This window comes from Suricata suricatta, chromosome 4, assembly GCF_006229205.1.
Source record: "Suricata suricatta isolate VVHF042 chromosome 4, meerkat_22Aug2017_6uvM2_HiC, whole genome shotgun sequence".
NCBI classification, from domain to species: Eukaryota; Metazoa; Chordata; class Mammalia; order Carnivora; family Herpestidae; genus Suricata; species Suricata suricatta.
Window position 1 is genome coordinate 127476534 of NC_043703.1, and position 16744 is coordinate 127493277.

The following is a 16744-nucleotide window of genomic DNA, read 5'->3' on the forward strand; positions in this document are numbered from 1 at the left end:
TTTGGGGACACACTTCACTCTAGACTAGATCTATACTTAATAAAAAGTGGTTTTGGACAAAAAAAACCTGTTGAGCTAAAACAATGCCATGTTGCCAGAGTCCAGCTCCAGCAGGTCCAGGGCTCCCTGAAGGATGGACGATGTCAGCAAAAGGGAGTGAGAGAGCTTCGGCTTCTTTCTGCTCACCAGGCAGGCATCTCTGCACTGACCAGAGAGTCAGCTTTATTTACTGAAAAAATGTATGGGAGGTGGAAGGTACCTTAGACAATTACCTTAGACAATGATTTCTGATGACAAATTCTTTGGTATCTAAAACTTTCCCAGAACATAGATTGGTAGAAGACTCATGCATGATCTTTATCAATAGTGATTGAAGTAGGTGACTAGATGCTTATCACATGGGGAAGGTATCTTTAGCATTTAAATACAAGGCAATGTTTTTAGCATAGTAAAGGCAAGAGTTAGTTCTTTGTGAGCAGGGGTCAATAGCCTGTTTTTCAGAGGGGAAGAAAAACAGGTCTTCTCAGGAAATGTAATATTTGCTTCTATAATCCCAAAAGAAGAAATTCCTACAACAAGTTTGTTCATAAGGTAAAATTCACATATTTTTAGCATAAGAAGGCAAGTCATTCTTGATATCAGTCAGGTGCCTTGGGGGTTGGTGCTCAAGCAGAAATTGGGTGGGGGTTGAGTGGGTGTAGATGTCGGCCACCATCTGATGGTGAAAGACCTTGCAAACCCGCCTTACCTCACAAGGAGATTTTTGCTCAACTTATGAGTTCAGAAAAACTGGCTTCCTGCACCACGTATCCTTGTGGATTCCGAATTCCTTATGGACTAGCCCCAGTCTCAGGAGCAAGGAGTCTGTCCAGACATCTGATTTTGCAGGCTAGAAGCATGAAACCCAAAGATAAGGGCTTCTGTCTTCTAATCTGAAAAAAATAGGTTCCAGAGCTGCGATGAGATTAAGAGACTGAAAGTAATCGATTAACAAGGTGCCTTAAAAACATGCCAAGTGAGGACTAAATAGGTGCTCCCCCACTGCCTTTCCCTTTGGCGCCCTCCTCCCTCTCCTCCCTTGCTTCCCCTCCTCCCCCTCCTCCCACACTGCTTTCTTCCACTCTCGGCCTCACTCCCCCGTGGCCCTTCTCACTCTGCCCGCGGAAGCCCGAGGCCTGCGGCCCAGTCCAGCGCGCACTGCCGAGCCCCCACCCCGCCACCCACCAGCCGCCGCCGCCGCCCGCGTCCGGACCTGGTAACCGCTCCCCCTCCCGGCCCAGGTCTGCTGATTCCGGCCCTGGTGCCGGAGTGGCGCCGCTCGACCGCTGCGGTGACCCCCCCCCTCTTCCCAGAGCTAGCGGGCCGAGGCTCCCCGCGCTCAGGCAGGCCCGGTTGCCCACCTCCCCGTGTCCGTTCCTGCCGATCGCGGCAGATTGGCAGCCTTCTATCTGCGCCTTTGAACTTCTCTCGGTTTCGCTCAACCCTGACTTCCGCGTGACTGTGTCGGCCTCCCTGCCCCCCTTCTGTAGTCTAGTTGGGGCACTGTGCTTGGACTTGGAGGAACCTTGGAGGGTCAAGGGTTTTGAGGCTTGGTGCCTTCGGTAGGGTCTCCCCTGTACCCGGAAATTGAGAAGTGTTTTCAGAGGCTAGGAGTGTGCCTTATCCTGCAGCCCTTTGTCCTTTGACCCAGGGCCTGGTTAGCCAGGCTGGTGCCCGGAGACCTTAGACAGGCTGCGCCTACCTTGAGCCTGCAGGAGCCTCCACCCTGAGGGGCGCTGCCTGGGCTCAGGGGGCAGAGACTCAGTCGCTCAAGTCCAAGTGCCCATCGGCTCTGCCCCACCCTTTATCAGAACATGTCTTCACCATGCCGGGCCCTTCCTGAAATGTTTCCCGGCCTTGGAGCTTTAAAATCAGAGCTCCTGAATTCACTGCTATGGACAAGAGAAAGGTTTTCAGAGCTCAAGCTCAGCTCCTACACATGGCCACCTGGCTCCTGGGAAACTAACTGATGTGACATTGTAACCAGAGTTAGGCCTTAAGTGTCCTTGGACACTCCCCCTCCCCACTACCCTAGAGAGTCCAGAACCCACACAGGGCCAGTTAGCCTTGGCTCGACAGTATTAAGGGTAGCTCGACAGCACGTCTAACTCTTCCAGGGTTAGGCTGAGAAGTAGGACCCTGATTTTTAACTGGGATGACCAAACCATTCTAGTTTGTCTGGCACTGAGGGGTTTCCTGGGACATGGAACTTCCGGTTTTAAAACTGGGAGGGTCCTGGGCAACGTGGGATAAGTTAGTTCCTGTATTCTTAACCCTGGCTGCCTGATAGACTCACCGAAGGAGCTCTCATATAGAGGTTCTAAATTGATTGATCTGGGAGGGTCCTAGATAGGAATATATATATTTTTTATAGCTCCCAAGTTGATCCCAACAAACTATCCGGGTAAGGAACCACTAGGTTATCGGCAGCATTGCTGTATAACCGTTGAAGGTGGTTATTTTTTGAGCAGAAGGAGACCCAGCCACCTCTCAAAAGGGTGTATAACCAACTTTGGTGGCCCTCTCTTTATCAAGAGGGCTATCAAAATGGCAGTTACTTTATAATTGCTATTATCTTTCCCCAGGTCCCTTATTCCTCAACTGTGAGGACCAACAAGCCTTCTCCTTTCCTCATGTGCCTCGGTTTCCCCTCTCCTAAGGTCAGCGAATTTGCCGCATTTGGATTGGAGAGGTCATGGTTCGGACCGTTCCAGATGAAGCTGGCATAAGACTCAACGGGGCTCCATGTCTCTCAGTCTGGGATGCCTACCCCAAATGAGTCGTCGTCCAGGGGCTAGCTGTGTATGCTTCAGCTTCTCCCTGTAGGGTACTGAGCTTGGTGATCAGATGTGTCTGGAACTGTTCCCTCTGCAGGCCACCAGGATCATGTGGTACATCAGCACTCGGGGAATGGCCCCACGGGTCAACTTTGAGGAAGCCCTCTTCTCTGGCTATGCTCCTGATGGAGGTCTCTTCATGCCGGAGGAGCTCCCCCACTTGAACAGAGAGACCCTGCGCCAGTGGAGTGCGCTCTCCTACCCCGGCCTGGTAAAGGAACTGTGTACCCTCTTCATCGGCACTGAGCTCATTCCAAGAGATGTCCTAAATGGTGAGCACCCCCAGTCTCCCTACTCTCCCACCTCACTCCCCAGCCAGGCCAGCTCCCCCACAGAGCTGCAAATCCCTCACTAAACTCCTAGGAGGTTCCTAGCCCTATTTCCCAAAGTTAGGATTTTTTTTCCAGATTCTGGAATCCCAGAAATGGAAATCTCCCCCAAAGATTCATCCATTCCATTCCACCTTCCATCTCCAATAAAATGAATGCCCTGTGGCATCTGCAGAGAATTGTTCCCTTTCACTTATTGTTCAAAAACCTTTTCAAGACTAGAAATTTCACCAACATCCTGAGATGCTTGAATGGTGGGATGCTTCCTACCTGTATACAAAGCACTTGGATCCTCAGATTACTGTTTTATTTCCTTGAATGGTAATTTTAGAAGGACTTGGAGAGTATCCTGGACCAGCTCCTCTCAAACTGGAATATACCCATGGATTGCTCAGAGGAACCTGTTAAAATGCAGATTCTGATTCAGTAGGTCTGGGGTGGGCTTGAGAATTCTGCATTTCTACCAAGTGTCCAGAAGATACTAGTGCTGCTGGTCCATGCGTCAAACAAGTGATATGATCACAACATATGGTGAGAGCCTGGGGCTGGGAAGAAGAGGGCCACTCAAAATGTGGTCTCTTAGCAGTCACGACATTGCCTGGGCACTTACCAGAATTCTCAGGCTTCTTCAGACCTACTGAACCAGAATCTGCATTTAAAGATCCCAGGTGATTGGTTTGCTAATTTAAGTTTGAGAAGCACTACCTAAGATGACCTGCCTTAGGTAGGATTATATGTAAACCAACCCAAGGTTCTGTTATCACTGATGTGAGATTTAGTAAAGCAAAAGCAAATAAAGAACATCCTCTCTCTAGGTAGAACATTAGTGGGTGCCCGGGTGGCTCAATGGGTTAAGCTTCTGACTTCAGCTCAGGTCATGATCTTGCGGATCATACGTTCAAGCTTCATGTCCCATGTGCTGATGGGAGTCTGCCTCAGATCCTGTGTCTCCCTCTCTCCTTGCCCCACTTGTGCTCTCTCCCTCTCTGTCTCAAAAATGAATGAATGTTAAAAAAATTTTTTTAAAGGAAAGAACATTAGAAAAGAGGAGACATTGATTTGTTTGTTGCATAATTGTTTAATCAAACTTCTGTTGGCATACACACACACGCACACACACACAAGAAATCCAAAAATGACGTTTACAAAGTAAAAACTGGAAGTTCGATGGTGTCATTTCTCTTCACTATAAATAATCTATGGACAGTATGGTTCCTATCTTCTTTCTTGGATTATGGAATTATATTCATATAGAGTATCACTCTCATCTGGTCACAGGAAATACAAACTTCAAATTCAAAAGTGTAAAGAGATGGAGAGAGAACCTGTGGAAGAGATCATGCCCTTCCTCCAGCGTCCAACCCCTCTCCCCTCACAGGTCTGATCGACCAAGCCTTCAGCAGATTCCGCCACAGAGAGGTGGTCCATCTGTCCAGGATGAGGAACGGGCTGAACGTGTTGGAGCTGTGGCATGGGGTCACGTATGCGTTTAAGGACCTGTCCCTGTCCTGCACAGCACAGTTCCTACAGTACTTCCTGGAGAAGAAGAAGCAGCACGTCACAGTGGTCGTAGGTGAGCCCTCTTGGGGCCCCTCACTTGCCAGCATCCATCCACAGGATGCCCCGCATTCACATCTCCAAAGGAGTGTGTGTTACTGGTTCTTCTAGAACAAAGTTTGTAACCTTCTTCTGTGCCATAGGCCCCTTTGACAGTCTGAGGGAGGCTATGGAGCCTTCACAGAATAATATTTTTAAGTACACAAAATACGTAAGACAATATGGTACCAAGGGCACAGATGCCCTGATTTCCATCCCCAGATCTCTAGGAAGTTAATGGGCCCCAGATTAAGTACAAGGCTCGTACTCTTCAGGTATTTGAAACAGACATTGCCTCACATGGCAGCCATCCTTTAAGGATGTGTTTTTTCTTTTCCATCTCCCTTGTTCTAAAGGGGAGGATTATTTTTTTCTTCCCATCCAGGAACGTCTGGGGACACAGGAAGTGCCGCCATTGAGAGTGTTCAGGGGGCAAAGAACATGGACATCATCGTTCTGCTGCCCAAGGGTCACTGCACGAAGATTCAAGAGCTCCAGATGACAACAGTGCTGAGGGAGAATGTCCATGTGTTTGGAGGTGAGGGTTGGGATGGAAGCTCTAGGGAAAGCATGGCCCTGCCTTGTGGGGGGTCTGTTTTGGGAGATGGGCTGGGATAAACCTGGGCAGTTGACCATCCTTCCTCTTGCCTTTTCCCTGTCCCTACCTTCCTTCATCAGCCATGAGGTTGGTAAATGCCTTGGTTTAGCTCTGAGCGAGCTCTTGGCAACATGGTTTCGTAAGCTATTGGAGGCAACAAGCACATAAACCAATACTGACAGTCCAACCTGAGAAGTGTACGCTGAAAACCATAACCCAAAGCATGCCACCGTTATGCAGGTTCAGTCTCCTGGGACCATATATATATACAGGCACCCATCAGACTCATGAGCCCAAGCCAAGTGACTTGGGTTTTGTTCCAAGACATTGGAAGTTTAGAGGTCACAAACATAAGTTAAATAATTATTTTTTAAATGTTTATTTATTTTTGAGAGAGAGAGAGCATGAGTGAGCAGGGGAGGGCAGAGAGAGAAAGAGAGAGAATCCCAAGCAGAGAAAGAAAGAGAGGGAGAGACTCGAACCCATGAACCATGAGAACATGATCTGAGCTGAAACCAAGAGTCAGATGCTGAACCGACTGCGTCACCCAGGCGCCCCAGCAGGTCTAAGTATTTAAAACAGGAAATCAGTCAGTGATGCCCATTGCTAGAGACACCCCTTCCTGGGCCACATCAGGAATTTGGGCATTTTGCATTTGCAGCAACACAAAAACCTATCTCCTTTCATGTCAGGGTATCTATTTTGTCGAAATTGAGGCGTAGAAGGGTAGGGTGAGTTTGAGTGGAGCCGTACACTTTTATTCCCACTTCTCACACGTAGCTAGACCCCAGGTAGCTCCAAAGTAGGGGTGGGGTATGAGCAGTAGGGGTCTTGGTGAAGTTTTCTACACTGTATACACTGTGGGCTTGGGGAGGCTGTCCAGGTGGTCTGGTTTGGTTTGGTCACTTATCTGGCAGGAGAGCAAATGTAGTGGCAGAAGATGTTCCTCTTACTAGTCACTTGGTCTCCTGGTATGATCCCTTAGAGGACGTTTGCACAGGACACCAGCTTTGTCAAGGAGCATAGTGCAGAGAAACCTTACCCATGGGTGTAGCATGAATATCCTTTGTTCATTTGTTCAGAAGTAAGCACAAGGCCCCTTCTATTCTTCCCTTTAACAAGCACATCCACAGTCCGTGAAAAGTTCCGGGTTTAGCTAATACAGGTGTTGGCAAAATCTTACACATTAGCTTTGGTGGTTGCCCATATTTGGCTCCGTTTTTCTGCACTTATTGCAAAATTTTGATGTATATTATTTGGGCTCCCGAGGGTCTCTGTTATACCCTAAGCACTAAAACTACTAGTTATGGATCTAGGGCAGTCTTTGCCTACAATCAAAGCAGTGAATAACTTTTTGTACTTCTGGCCTGCCACTTATTCCCCTCTTGCCTTGTACCAAATAGTGGAAGGCTTTTATCTAAAGGCATGTGACGAGGAGCCTGGGTAGCTCTGTTGGTTGAGCATCTGACTCTTGATATGGGCCCAGGTCATGATCTCACTGTCATAGTCTCATGGTTGTGAGATCCAGCTCCAGGTCAGGCTTTGTGCTTGGCATGGAGCCTGCTTAAGGCTCTCTCTTTCTCCCTGTCCCTCTGTCCTTCCCCTGCGTTCTCTTTCTCCATCTCACAAAAGAAAGCTGAATTTAAAAAATGGCATGTATGTATGCTTGGTTCCTGACCATGGGTTGGAGAATGGTTCCCATTTGTAAAATAGTGGTAGAAATGTCAATGGTATTGAGTGCAATATGTCGTAAATGTGTTATTGTTGGGCTCAAGGGGGCATTCCTGTTGTGTACATGCTCTGAGCTTCAAGAAAATAAGGCAGCAGATTTATTAATGATTTTTTTAATAATTTATTTTTGAGAGACAGAGAGAGACAGTGTGAGCTGGGGAGGGTCAGAGAGAGAGGGAGATACAGAATCTGAAGCAGACTCCAGGATCTGAGCTAGCTGTCAGCACAGAGCCTGATGTGGGGCTCGAACCCACAAACTGTGAAATCACGACCTGAGCTGAAGTCAGATGCTTAACCAACTGAGCCACCCAGGCGCCTCAAGGCAGCAGATTTAAAGAAATTAATTTTTATTTCTAAAGACCACTGTTCAGGTTCTTCCTTTCTGGAATCTTCCGATTTGGTTTCTAGGAGGATATGTGTTAGTTCCAGAGCTAACAGTAGATATGTATTTTCCCTTAGACCAGTGAGCTCAGGGAGTAGGGCCGGACCACCTGGATCGTTGTGTATTGGACACTGATGTTTTATAAAGTCATAAACTTCCAGGGCACTTGGGTGGTTCAGTCAGTTAAACCATGGACTTCAACTCTGGCCATGATCTTGAGGTATGTGAGTTTGAGCCCCTCCAGGGGCTCTCCTCTGTCAGCACACATCCTCTGTCCCTGTCTGTCTTTCTCTCCCTGGCTAGTGCTCTGTTTTTCTCTCTCAAATATAAATAAAACATTTTTTTTAAATGAAGGCATTAATTTCCATATATATTTTATACTGGGTTCTTTTTTTTAAAAAAAGAATCTCTTTTTTTAAAGTTTACTTATTTGAGAGGGAGAGAGAGAGAGAGAGAGAGAGAGAGAGAGGATGGGGGGATGGAGGAGGGGCTGAGAGAGAGGGAGAGAGAGAGAATCCCAAGCAAGCTCCTTGCTGTCAGCGCAGAGCCGGATGTGGGCCTCAATACCAGTACCCTGGGATCATGGCCTGAGGCAAAATCAAGATTTGGATGCTTAACCAACTGAGCCACCCAGGTTCTTCCTAAGCAGAAAGTAATCAGCAAGTGCTAGTTATACATTATTTGGGATGGTTTTGGCCAGAAGTGACAGAATATCTCACTCAGACCAGCTTGAACAGGAATATTTTCCAGGTTACATAACTGGAAGTCTAGATGGGTGCTGGGCTCCTAAACAGGTGATTCAGTGAGTCCACAGTCCCTCAACAGGGACCCAGATTCTGCATTTTCTGCTCTGCCTTCCCCTGATCCTAAGGCTCATTCCCTTTGGGGCATATAATGCTTATTTAATGTAACCAAGTCTCTCTTCCTGTGACTCTGTCTTAAGAGCAGTGAATTTTTTCTAGAACTCCAGCACCATCCCCTGGGGCGTGGATCTAGAGTCAGTCCCCTAGCCTCATTGCTACTACTCAGTGCCAGGGGTGGAATGAATAACAGTCTCAGCGCCTACTCTTGCACTTCCCACAGTAAATCTTACCCCTCTCCTCCCAGCTTGGATCCAGTGGAGAAATAGACCCAGGTGTCAGAGAAGAGGTCCATATTGGCGTGATTGCTAGTTGGGCTTGATTGAGGAGTTTGGACGAGTAGCCAACTCACCCATAAATTTACTGAACAATTCATCCATAAATTAGACTGGGTACACACCTAGCTCAGGGAGGAAAGGTCCATGCCAGCTTCCCTATCACGTAGGAGCAGGGAGCAGAATACACCTCTGTGATCTCACCAAGGGAAGAAGGTCAGACCGTAGGGAAGCAGTGACTCTTTACCCCCACACCCTGGTAGAGGACTGTGGAATAAAGAAAGGGTCAGCCTCCTGCCACTCACAGCCTCATAAACCATGTCTCCTTGCTCTTAGAGAGTGGGGAAGGGGGCACGGACTGCAAAGAGGGGTCATTTTCCCAATATCCCAGAAGGTTGACATTTTATGTCTAACTTTATATAATGATAGAAATATTGGAAGTATGACCACAAGAATATGAGGCATGGGTTTTTTTTCCATGAGTTGCTTAATTTTGCATCTAGAAAGCCAAGCCACGACATGGGAGAGCAGAAACCCAAGGCCGAGTGAAGGTCCCGGCAGGATGGGCTCAGTGTGGGACGGTCTTGGTGCAGGCAAGTGCTGACCACCTGGGGTCCTTCATGCTCCTGAGAGCCACCCTCCCTCTCTCCCCTGACAGTGGAGGGCAACAGCGATGAGCTTGATGAGCCGATCAAGGCTGTGTTTGCTGACGTCGCTTTTGTCAAGAAGCACAATCTCATGAGCCTGAATTCTATCAACTGGTCCCGGGTCCTCGTGCAAATGGCCCATCACTTCTTCGCTTATTTCCAGTGCGCACCGTCCTTGGACCCGGAGCCCCTGCCCCCTGTGGAGGTGGTTGTACCGACAGGGGCTGCAGGCAACCTTGCAGGTAAAGAGAACCCTGGGCAGAAATGGGCTTTCCGGAAAAATGCCTTTGGCCCTAGTCCTTCCTGCCTCTGCACACCTCGGCTGCAACCATGAGGAGGCAGAATGAGTCCTAGCACTGAAAGTGACAGGCAAGCCCTCAGCAAACTTCTCTGTAACTCCGTAAGAGGACATCCCGACCTCTTACTGCAGGAGGGAAAGATGGGCTAACCCCGCTCAGGAGAGTGTGGACAGATGAGATCAAGGTTCACCGCTGTGCTGGCCTGGCAGCGCCCTCTTCCCGAGATACGGACTTTGCTCCCAGCCTTGGCCTGCTGCCTACCACAAGGGCTCCTGGCACAACGTGTTCCTGCTCCTAGATTCACTCCCCAGAGACCATGTGAGATGGAAAGAGGGCTGGCCTTGGAGCTCTGGCCTCAGCTGCGTGGCCACAGGGCCTCTGCCACTCAGCTATAAAAGCAGTATCCGATAGTGTATCGTATCCCTCAGGACTGCTGTGAGGTGTCCCGAGAGTTCACGGGTGTGTGTGAACTTTGTAAGGGTGGAGCGCTGTCTCCCCTGCGTGGCATTAAAATCCTCCTCTAGAATAACAATAAACATTTATCCAGCACTTGCGACCTATCAGGCTCTGCTGTCAGTGCTTTTCATGCATCACCTCACTTAATCCTCGCGTGCACCCATGAGGAGGACAGTGCTGTCATCTCCACTGTGTAAGAGGCACAGAGGACTCAGCCTGCCTGCACCTGCTTCCACACTGGTCAGTGGCAGAACTGGAATGACCATCCAGGCCAGCCGGCTCTGGAGGCAGCGTCCTCATGAGCTTGTCAGGCTGCCTCCTGATAGGCATTACTGTCTCTGATGGCTCTGACAGTGGCATTGCTTCTGATGTGTGCCAAGCATGGCTTACATGCCACTGTGAAAGCATCTTAGTTGTCAGTTCTTCCACTCACACGGGGATGGGAAGAGCAGGGAGCTGGAAGTTAGGCAAGGATAGCCAGCCGTCGCCACCATCCAGGGGGTAAAGCCCACCGCGCTCCCCATGTGCATCACCCCCAGTGAGTGATGCCGCCTGCATGTGCCCCAGTGCCTGCCACCGTGGCTGGCACCAAGTAACACCCGCGGAATGTGCTCCTTTCTACCTCTGCTCCATCGGGAGCCTGCTGTTTCAGTTTAAGCCCTGCATCCTTTGAGTGTCCATGTCTCCTCTGCCATACATATCATGACGTTTACATGCAGATCAAGTGAAATAGAACGTGAACGTGCTTCTGCAAAATTCAGGGTGATGTTGGGGTGGGGTGGTGATCCCTAAACTCCTCTTAACGACCTGCCAGAGACAAGCCACCCATGGAAGTATGACGTTACCTTTTGGGGCTCTCCCTCCCACAGGGTGAGGAATTCCTTATTTGCTCCATGCAAACAGGAACTGCAGCCAATGTGGGCTCAAGGTGCTGCTCCATCCTCCCAAGGGGCCTCTCCAGGAGGTGCCATCTGGAGGTGCTGCTTCCAGGAGGCTGATTTTGGGGGGCAAGACCATGTGCTCTGGACTTAGACCTCTTTCCAATGCTTACTGTGCCATTCAGCAGGCTTTGGGTGGGGTGCTCTCTCTTCCCAGAACCTCCATCATTTTCTCGTCTGCAAGTAGTAGTGAGCATGCGTACCTGGTGCATGCCGGTGTGTGTGTGTGTGTGTGTGTGTGTGTGAGAGAGAGAGAGAGAGAGAGAGAGAGAGAGAGAGAGAGAGAGAGAGGGAGGGGGGAGAGAGAGATGGAGAACAGTTTCAGGGCACCATAATATCTCCTCTTCCTCTTTCCTGTTTCTTGGTGACAGCTTTATTGTTATATAATTCACATACTATACAATTCATCCATTTAGGGCACCTGGGTGGCTCAGTCAGTTAACTGACACACTCCTTTTGTGTCAGTCTTCTTTCACTTAGTATGTTTTCAAGTTTCATCAATAGTATAGCACGTATCAGTACTTCATTCCTTTTTATGGCTGAATAACATTCCATTGTGTGCATGTACAACCCTTTGTTTATCAATTTCTCAATTAATATTGGTATTTGGATTGTTTCAATTTTGTAACTATGATGAATGCTGCTGCTATAAACATTAGTGTAAAAGTTTATGTGTGATTCTATAATTATTTCGCTTTAGTATATATACCCAGAGGTGGAATTGCTGGGTCATATAACAATTCTATGCTTAACTTTTTGAGGAACCGTCAGACTTTTCCAAAGCAGCTGCACCATTTTATATCCCCACCAGCAATATATGAGGGTTTCATTTCTCCACTGATAGTTTGATTCTAGTCATCCTAATGGGTATGAAACAGTATGCCATTGTAATTTTGGTTTGTATTTTCCTGATGACTGATGATATTGAGTTTCTTTTATGTTCTCATCGGCCATTTGTATACCTTCTGGAGAAATGTTTGTCCAAGTCTTTTGCCTATTTTTATTTATTTATTTATTTATTTTAAATTCTAAGGTTTATTTGTTTTTGAGAGAAAGAGTGTACAAAGGTGGGGGGGAGGGGCAGAGAGAGAGGGAGACACAGAATCGGAAGCAGGCTCCAGGCTCTGAGCTGTCAGCACAGAGCCCAATGTAGGGCTCAAACCCACAAACCGTGAAATCATGATCTGGGCCGGACTTGGACAATTAACCAACTGCACCACCCAGGTGCCCTGACGTTAGCTCATTTTTAAATTCGGTTATTCATGCTTTTATTGTTGAGTCAGAAGAGTTGCTTACATATTCTATGTGCAAGTCCTTTATCAGATACATGATTTGCAAATTTTTTCCCCATTCTATGGGCTGCCTCTTTGTTTTCTTGATCGTGTCCTTTGGAACACAAATCTTCAAAATCTCCACAAAGCACAAGAGTTTCTTAATTTTGCTGGAGTCCAGTTTGTCTAAATTTCATTTTATTTCTTGTACTTTGGGCGCCATGTCTGAGGAAACCTTGTTCTTTCTTCACTTGTCTTAAGCTGGGTGCATTGCCCAGAAGATGGGTCTGCCTATCCGCCTTGTTGTGGCAGTGAACCGCAATGACATCATCCACAGGACTGTCCAGCAGGGCGACTTCTCTCTGTCTGAGGCCGTTGAACAGACCTTGGCATCAGCTATGGACATTCAGGTAGGACCTGTGGGAAAGTATGCAGGTCTGGCCCAGCTGTTGATTGGATGGGAATGGACAAGGACTGAGATCACTGTGATCCCTGGCACCCTGCCTTTCCAGGTGCCCTACAACATGGAGAGAATCTTCTGGCTGCTCTCTGGCTCTGACAGCCAGGTGACAAGAGCCCTCATGGAGCAGTTTGAAAGGACCCATAGAGTGAGTCTACCCAAGGAACTGCACAGCAAGGTCAGTCCCCAGTCACGCACCACGGACAAAGCAAAGGGTGCAGCCATGAAACCCAATGTGGGCTTGAAAATCATGTCTAAGGCAAAAGGACACCTGTTTCTTGAGCATCTGCTATGAGTGTGGCCCTTTGGCAGTCTCTTTCTATGGACGGATTTATTGAATGAGGAGAGGCAGTAGAGAGCATTGGTTCAGAGTCAGATGGGGCCTGGCTCCAAGCCAGCTGTGAAAGCTTGGGCCAGGTTATTAAACTCTGTGCCTCACTTTCCTCATCTGTATAGTAGGGCTAAGGAGAATGCCTATCACAGCATTGTTGATGATTTAAGTCAATTAATGCCCACGAAGCACTTTGTATACTGCCTGGAAACATAGGGCTTGATACATTAACTATTATTTTTTAAATTTATTATTGATTGTCAGCCACTTGGCCCATCCAGTATGGACAGAGACCATTGTCCTCTTGAGCTTTTTTTCTTAAGGAATGGAGAAATTTTATTTCTTCAGAGTGGTAAGAATCTGGTTGGGAAGGATTGTTCTTATTTTAATGCAGCCTAGTGATGATCCACTTACTTTACATCAAGAGAAAGAATTTCATATGTTGATGGTGCCTTTAATTTTCTCCCACCAAGTCATCCAGACAGTGTATATATCCAGTGACTAGGTCCTCACTAGCCTACATCAGCTCTAATCATTACCAAGTTCTTTGTGTTGAGCCAGAATCTCCTTCCTCTAGCTTGTGCACTGGGGAGCGTCTGTTTCCCATACTTGAAGAGAATCTTCGTTTCTCTGCTGGGATATTGCGGTTCCTTCAACTATCCCTTCCGTGACCTAATTCTGCATAGTCAAAGTCAGTCTTAAAGGCTTGTTCCCAGAACTGGATAGAATTCTCTGGGTTTAGGCATCCATGCAGACCGGAATCTTCATTTGGGCTGCCAGAGCAAAGTACTGGAGACTGGGTGGGACTTCTAAACAACAGACATTTCTCTCTCACAGTTCCGGATGCCAGAAGTCTGAGACCAGGGTGCCAGCATGGTTGGGTTCTGGTGAGAGCAACTTTGGTAGAAGTGGCACACTGCCAGGTCTTGTCGTATCTTCACATGGTGGCAAGACATTTAGCTAGCTCCCCGGCCTCTTCTTATAAAGGCACTAATTCCACTCATGAGGGCTTCACCCTCATGACCTCGTTACCTCCCAAAGTCCCACCTCCAAGGACCATAACGTTGGGATTCAGTTTTCAACATATGAATTTTGGGGAAGGGACATAAACATTCAGACCATAGTACAACCAAAGAGCAACTTACTGGTTAATGGCTTGTGTTGGTAGCCCCATTTCTTCTCCTCATGTAAATGAGGTGCTCCATGAAAACAGACGCCAGATCCCACGTGTCTTCCTTCTCCTCCTGGCTGTACAATGTACAGAACGTTGCATCTGCTGGAACAGCATTCATTCATTCATTCATTCGTTCAACATATCTACTGTACGTGGGGAATTGTGGTACGTACTGGAGCTACAAAGATAAAGAAAACACATCCTCTGTCTCCCTGTGAACCCTAATGGGACAGCAGCTGAACAAATGATTTATTACACCCTGGTCACTGTTGCAGTCAAGTACATGCAAGGTGTTGGCACCCCAATAGCTTGCAATACATTTTCAGGGAATGATCAGCTCAACCATCCACACTGAGGGGGCAGTGAGAAGGGAGTCTTCTTCTGTCTGTGAGTGGAAGGGGGAGGCTTCCTGGAGGAGGTGCTACCAGAGATGGGTGGAAACTGACTCAAAGGTGTGTCTTGCACCCACGGAAAGGGATGCACCAATGACAAACACCAGGATTGTTTGATTACCCTTAACCTTCTGTGTTTTGTTGGTTTGTTGAACAAGAGGATATACTAATTTGCTGATTCATGAGTTAATCCTCACTAAATTTACTGACTTGAAACTCAAACAGTCCTTCCCCCAAGCTGAGTGAATCAACTGGAAGCCGAGAAGCGGGGGAAACCAGCTTCTCTCTGAGCTGAAGACTTCGTCTGAGTCTCTGGTGTTGTCTGGCTATCTTTTGTAGTGAGTTTTTGGTCACTTTCCCTGGGTTCCCCCCAACCCTGATTCTCGCCCCTCTGACCCTGGGCCCGATCAGCTTTCAGAGACAGTGACATCTGAGTCAGTGTCGGATGAGTCCATCACCCGGACCATGGCTCGCTGTTGGGAAGAGAACCGGTACCTGCTCTGCCCTCACTCAGCCGTGGCCGTGAGTTACCATTACCAGCAGACAGAGCGGCAGCAGCCCAGGTACGGGCCATGCATGGGCGCCTGGGTCACTGGGGTACTCTGGCTTTCAGGGGCCCTCCTTTCCCCAAGCAGAGGAGATGGGAGTCTGAACAAATGGCTTGGCTGAGCGTGACTGGTGCTGTGTGGAACTGTGCCCCAAGAACGGTGATCCCAGAAGAGGGTGTGTGATGTATTCCAGGGACAGCCCTGTGACAGGTGGTGGTTGAGTGGGGACTCTAACAAAGGAGAACAGTTTCCCTAGCAGCGTCATTGTAGAAATAAGTTCAAGGTACCAAATGCCTGTCTCTGTTTCTTTCTTTCTCCCTTGGTCCTCCTTCTCTCCCTCTTTGCCTTCTTCCCTTCTGCGTCCCTCTGTTCTCCCATCCGCCCTCCTGTTCCCACCTGCTCCACCCTACAGCCTTCCCCGGTGCTGTCTGGCCCCTGCCTCTGCAGCCAAGTTCCCAGAAGCTGTGCTGGCGGCTGGGCTGATGCCAGAGACCCCTGCGGAGATCCTAGCCCTGGAGAGCAAGGGGACACGCTGCACGCCTATGCGGAAGGGTGATGACTGGACGCTGATGCTTCGGAACACCATTGAGGACCTAAGCTCGAAGCAGAGAGGTCACTTCCTGAATGCTCCAGAATAGCCAGGCTAGATCTGGCTTCCTTCAGGCTCCAGACCCCAGGGAGGCACGCCCTCTAAACTGCTTTGCATACCTTCTCATCAAGAATTGGTGTAGGAGATTCTCAGGAGGTTGCCCAGCATGGTCTGGGGACCAGCTGGCTTTGCTCTGTTTTGTAGCTGCTCTATGTTCTTACCATGGTGGCGATGTGCCTACTTACTGGAGATGCTGGCCGTGGGGGCATGTGTGGACGGGGTGTTCCAGATGGTGTGGGAGCACCACTGCTGCAGCATCCCTGCGATTGCCTGTCTGCCCGCTAACTGTGCCGTGGTTCTCAAAGTGTGGCCCTTGGGTCCCCTCAAAATGCACACTTCTGGCCCCTACCCCAAACTTTTGCAGGGAAATCTCTGGGTGTGGGCTGGACATCTGCGGTTCTTACAAATTCCCTGAGTAAGTCTTCTGTGCATTCTAATTTGGGAAGCCCTGGCTGGGGAGGTTAAGTTGATATGTGATTTCTTATTTATCAGTTGTAGGGTGTACTTTGTCTTCACCAGGGCATGTTCTATTGCTTCTACTGTTTTCACGATCTAGCCCTGCACTTTCGGACTCAGTAGCTACCAGCCATATGGACGCTGGGCACTTGAAATGTGACTTACATGACTAACACACTGAATTTTTCATTTCTTAAAATTGTAATTAATTTACAATTAAATGTCTTTATTTCTTACATTACCTGATTCAGCCATTAAAAACTTTCAAGGGGCGCCTGGGTGGCTCAGTTGATTAAGCGTCCAACTTTGGCTCAGGTCATGATCTCAAAGTTCATGAGTTCGAGCCCCAGGTCAGGCTCTGTGCTGGCAGCTCAGACCCTGGAGCTTGCTTCAGATTCTGTGTCTCCCTCTCTCACTGCCCCAACCCACTTGCACTCTGTCTCTGTCTCTCTCAAAAATAAATAAACATTAAAAAA

The 16744-nt window shown here is 48.3% G+C and overlaps 1 protein-coding gene and 1 long non-coding RNA gene across 4 annotated transcripts in view; one reads left to right on the forward strand and one right to left on the reverse strand.

Annotated features, from left to right (window-relative positions):
• LOC115289078 overlaps positions 1–16744 on the reverse strand; it is a 23940-nt gene that overhangs the window by 4076 nt on the left and 3120 nt on the right. The window contains exon 2 of the long non-coding RNA XR_003907361.1: positions 14195–14325. This is a non-coding gene — a long non-coding RNA (uncharacterized LOC115289078). The remainder of the gene's footprint in view (positions 1–14194; positions 14326–16744) is intronic.
• Positions 1146–16484, forward strand: THNSL2 (threonine synthase like 2). Of its 3 annotated transcripts, none has more exons than XM_029936288.1 (9): positions 1146–1255; positions 2914–3148; positions 4584–4778; positions 5187–5339; positions 9306–9536; positions 12520–12668; positions 12771–12896; positions 15027–15178; positions 15576–16484. In XM_029936288.1, the coding sequence occupies exons 2-9, from the start codon at positions 2926–2928 to the stop codon at positions 15799–15801; spliced, it is 1455 nt and encodes a 484-aa protein (XP_029792148.1). In that variant the 5' UTR covers positions 1146–1255; positions 2914–2925; the 3' UTR covers positions 15802–16484. The 3 variants fall into 3 exon arrangements, with proteins under 3 accessions (XP_029792148.1, XP_029792150.1, XP_029792149.1); XM_029936289.1 differs by lacking the exon at positions 1146–1255 and adding an exon at positions 1541–1601; XM_029936290.1 differs by lacking the exon at positions 9306–9536.

Bases quoted from the DNA above. Each gene is read 5' to 3' on its own strand.
- THNSL2 (XM_029936288.1), top strand. From the start codon at position 2,926: ATGTGGTACATCAGCACTCGGGGAATGGCCCCACGGGTCAACTTTGAG. The intron at 12,669-12,770 runs GTAGGACCTGTG...CTGCCTTTCCAG, and splicing joins CATCAGCTATGGACATTCAG to GTGCCCTACAACATGGAGAG. The intron at 15,179-15,575 runs GTACGGGCCATG...TCCACCCTACAG, and splicing joins ACAGAGCGGCAGCAGCCCAG to CCTTCCCCGGTGCTGTCTGG.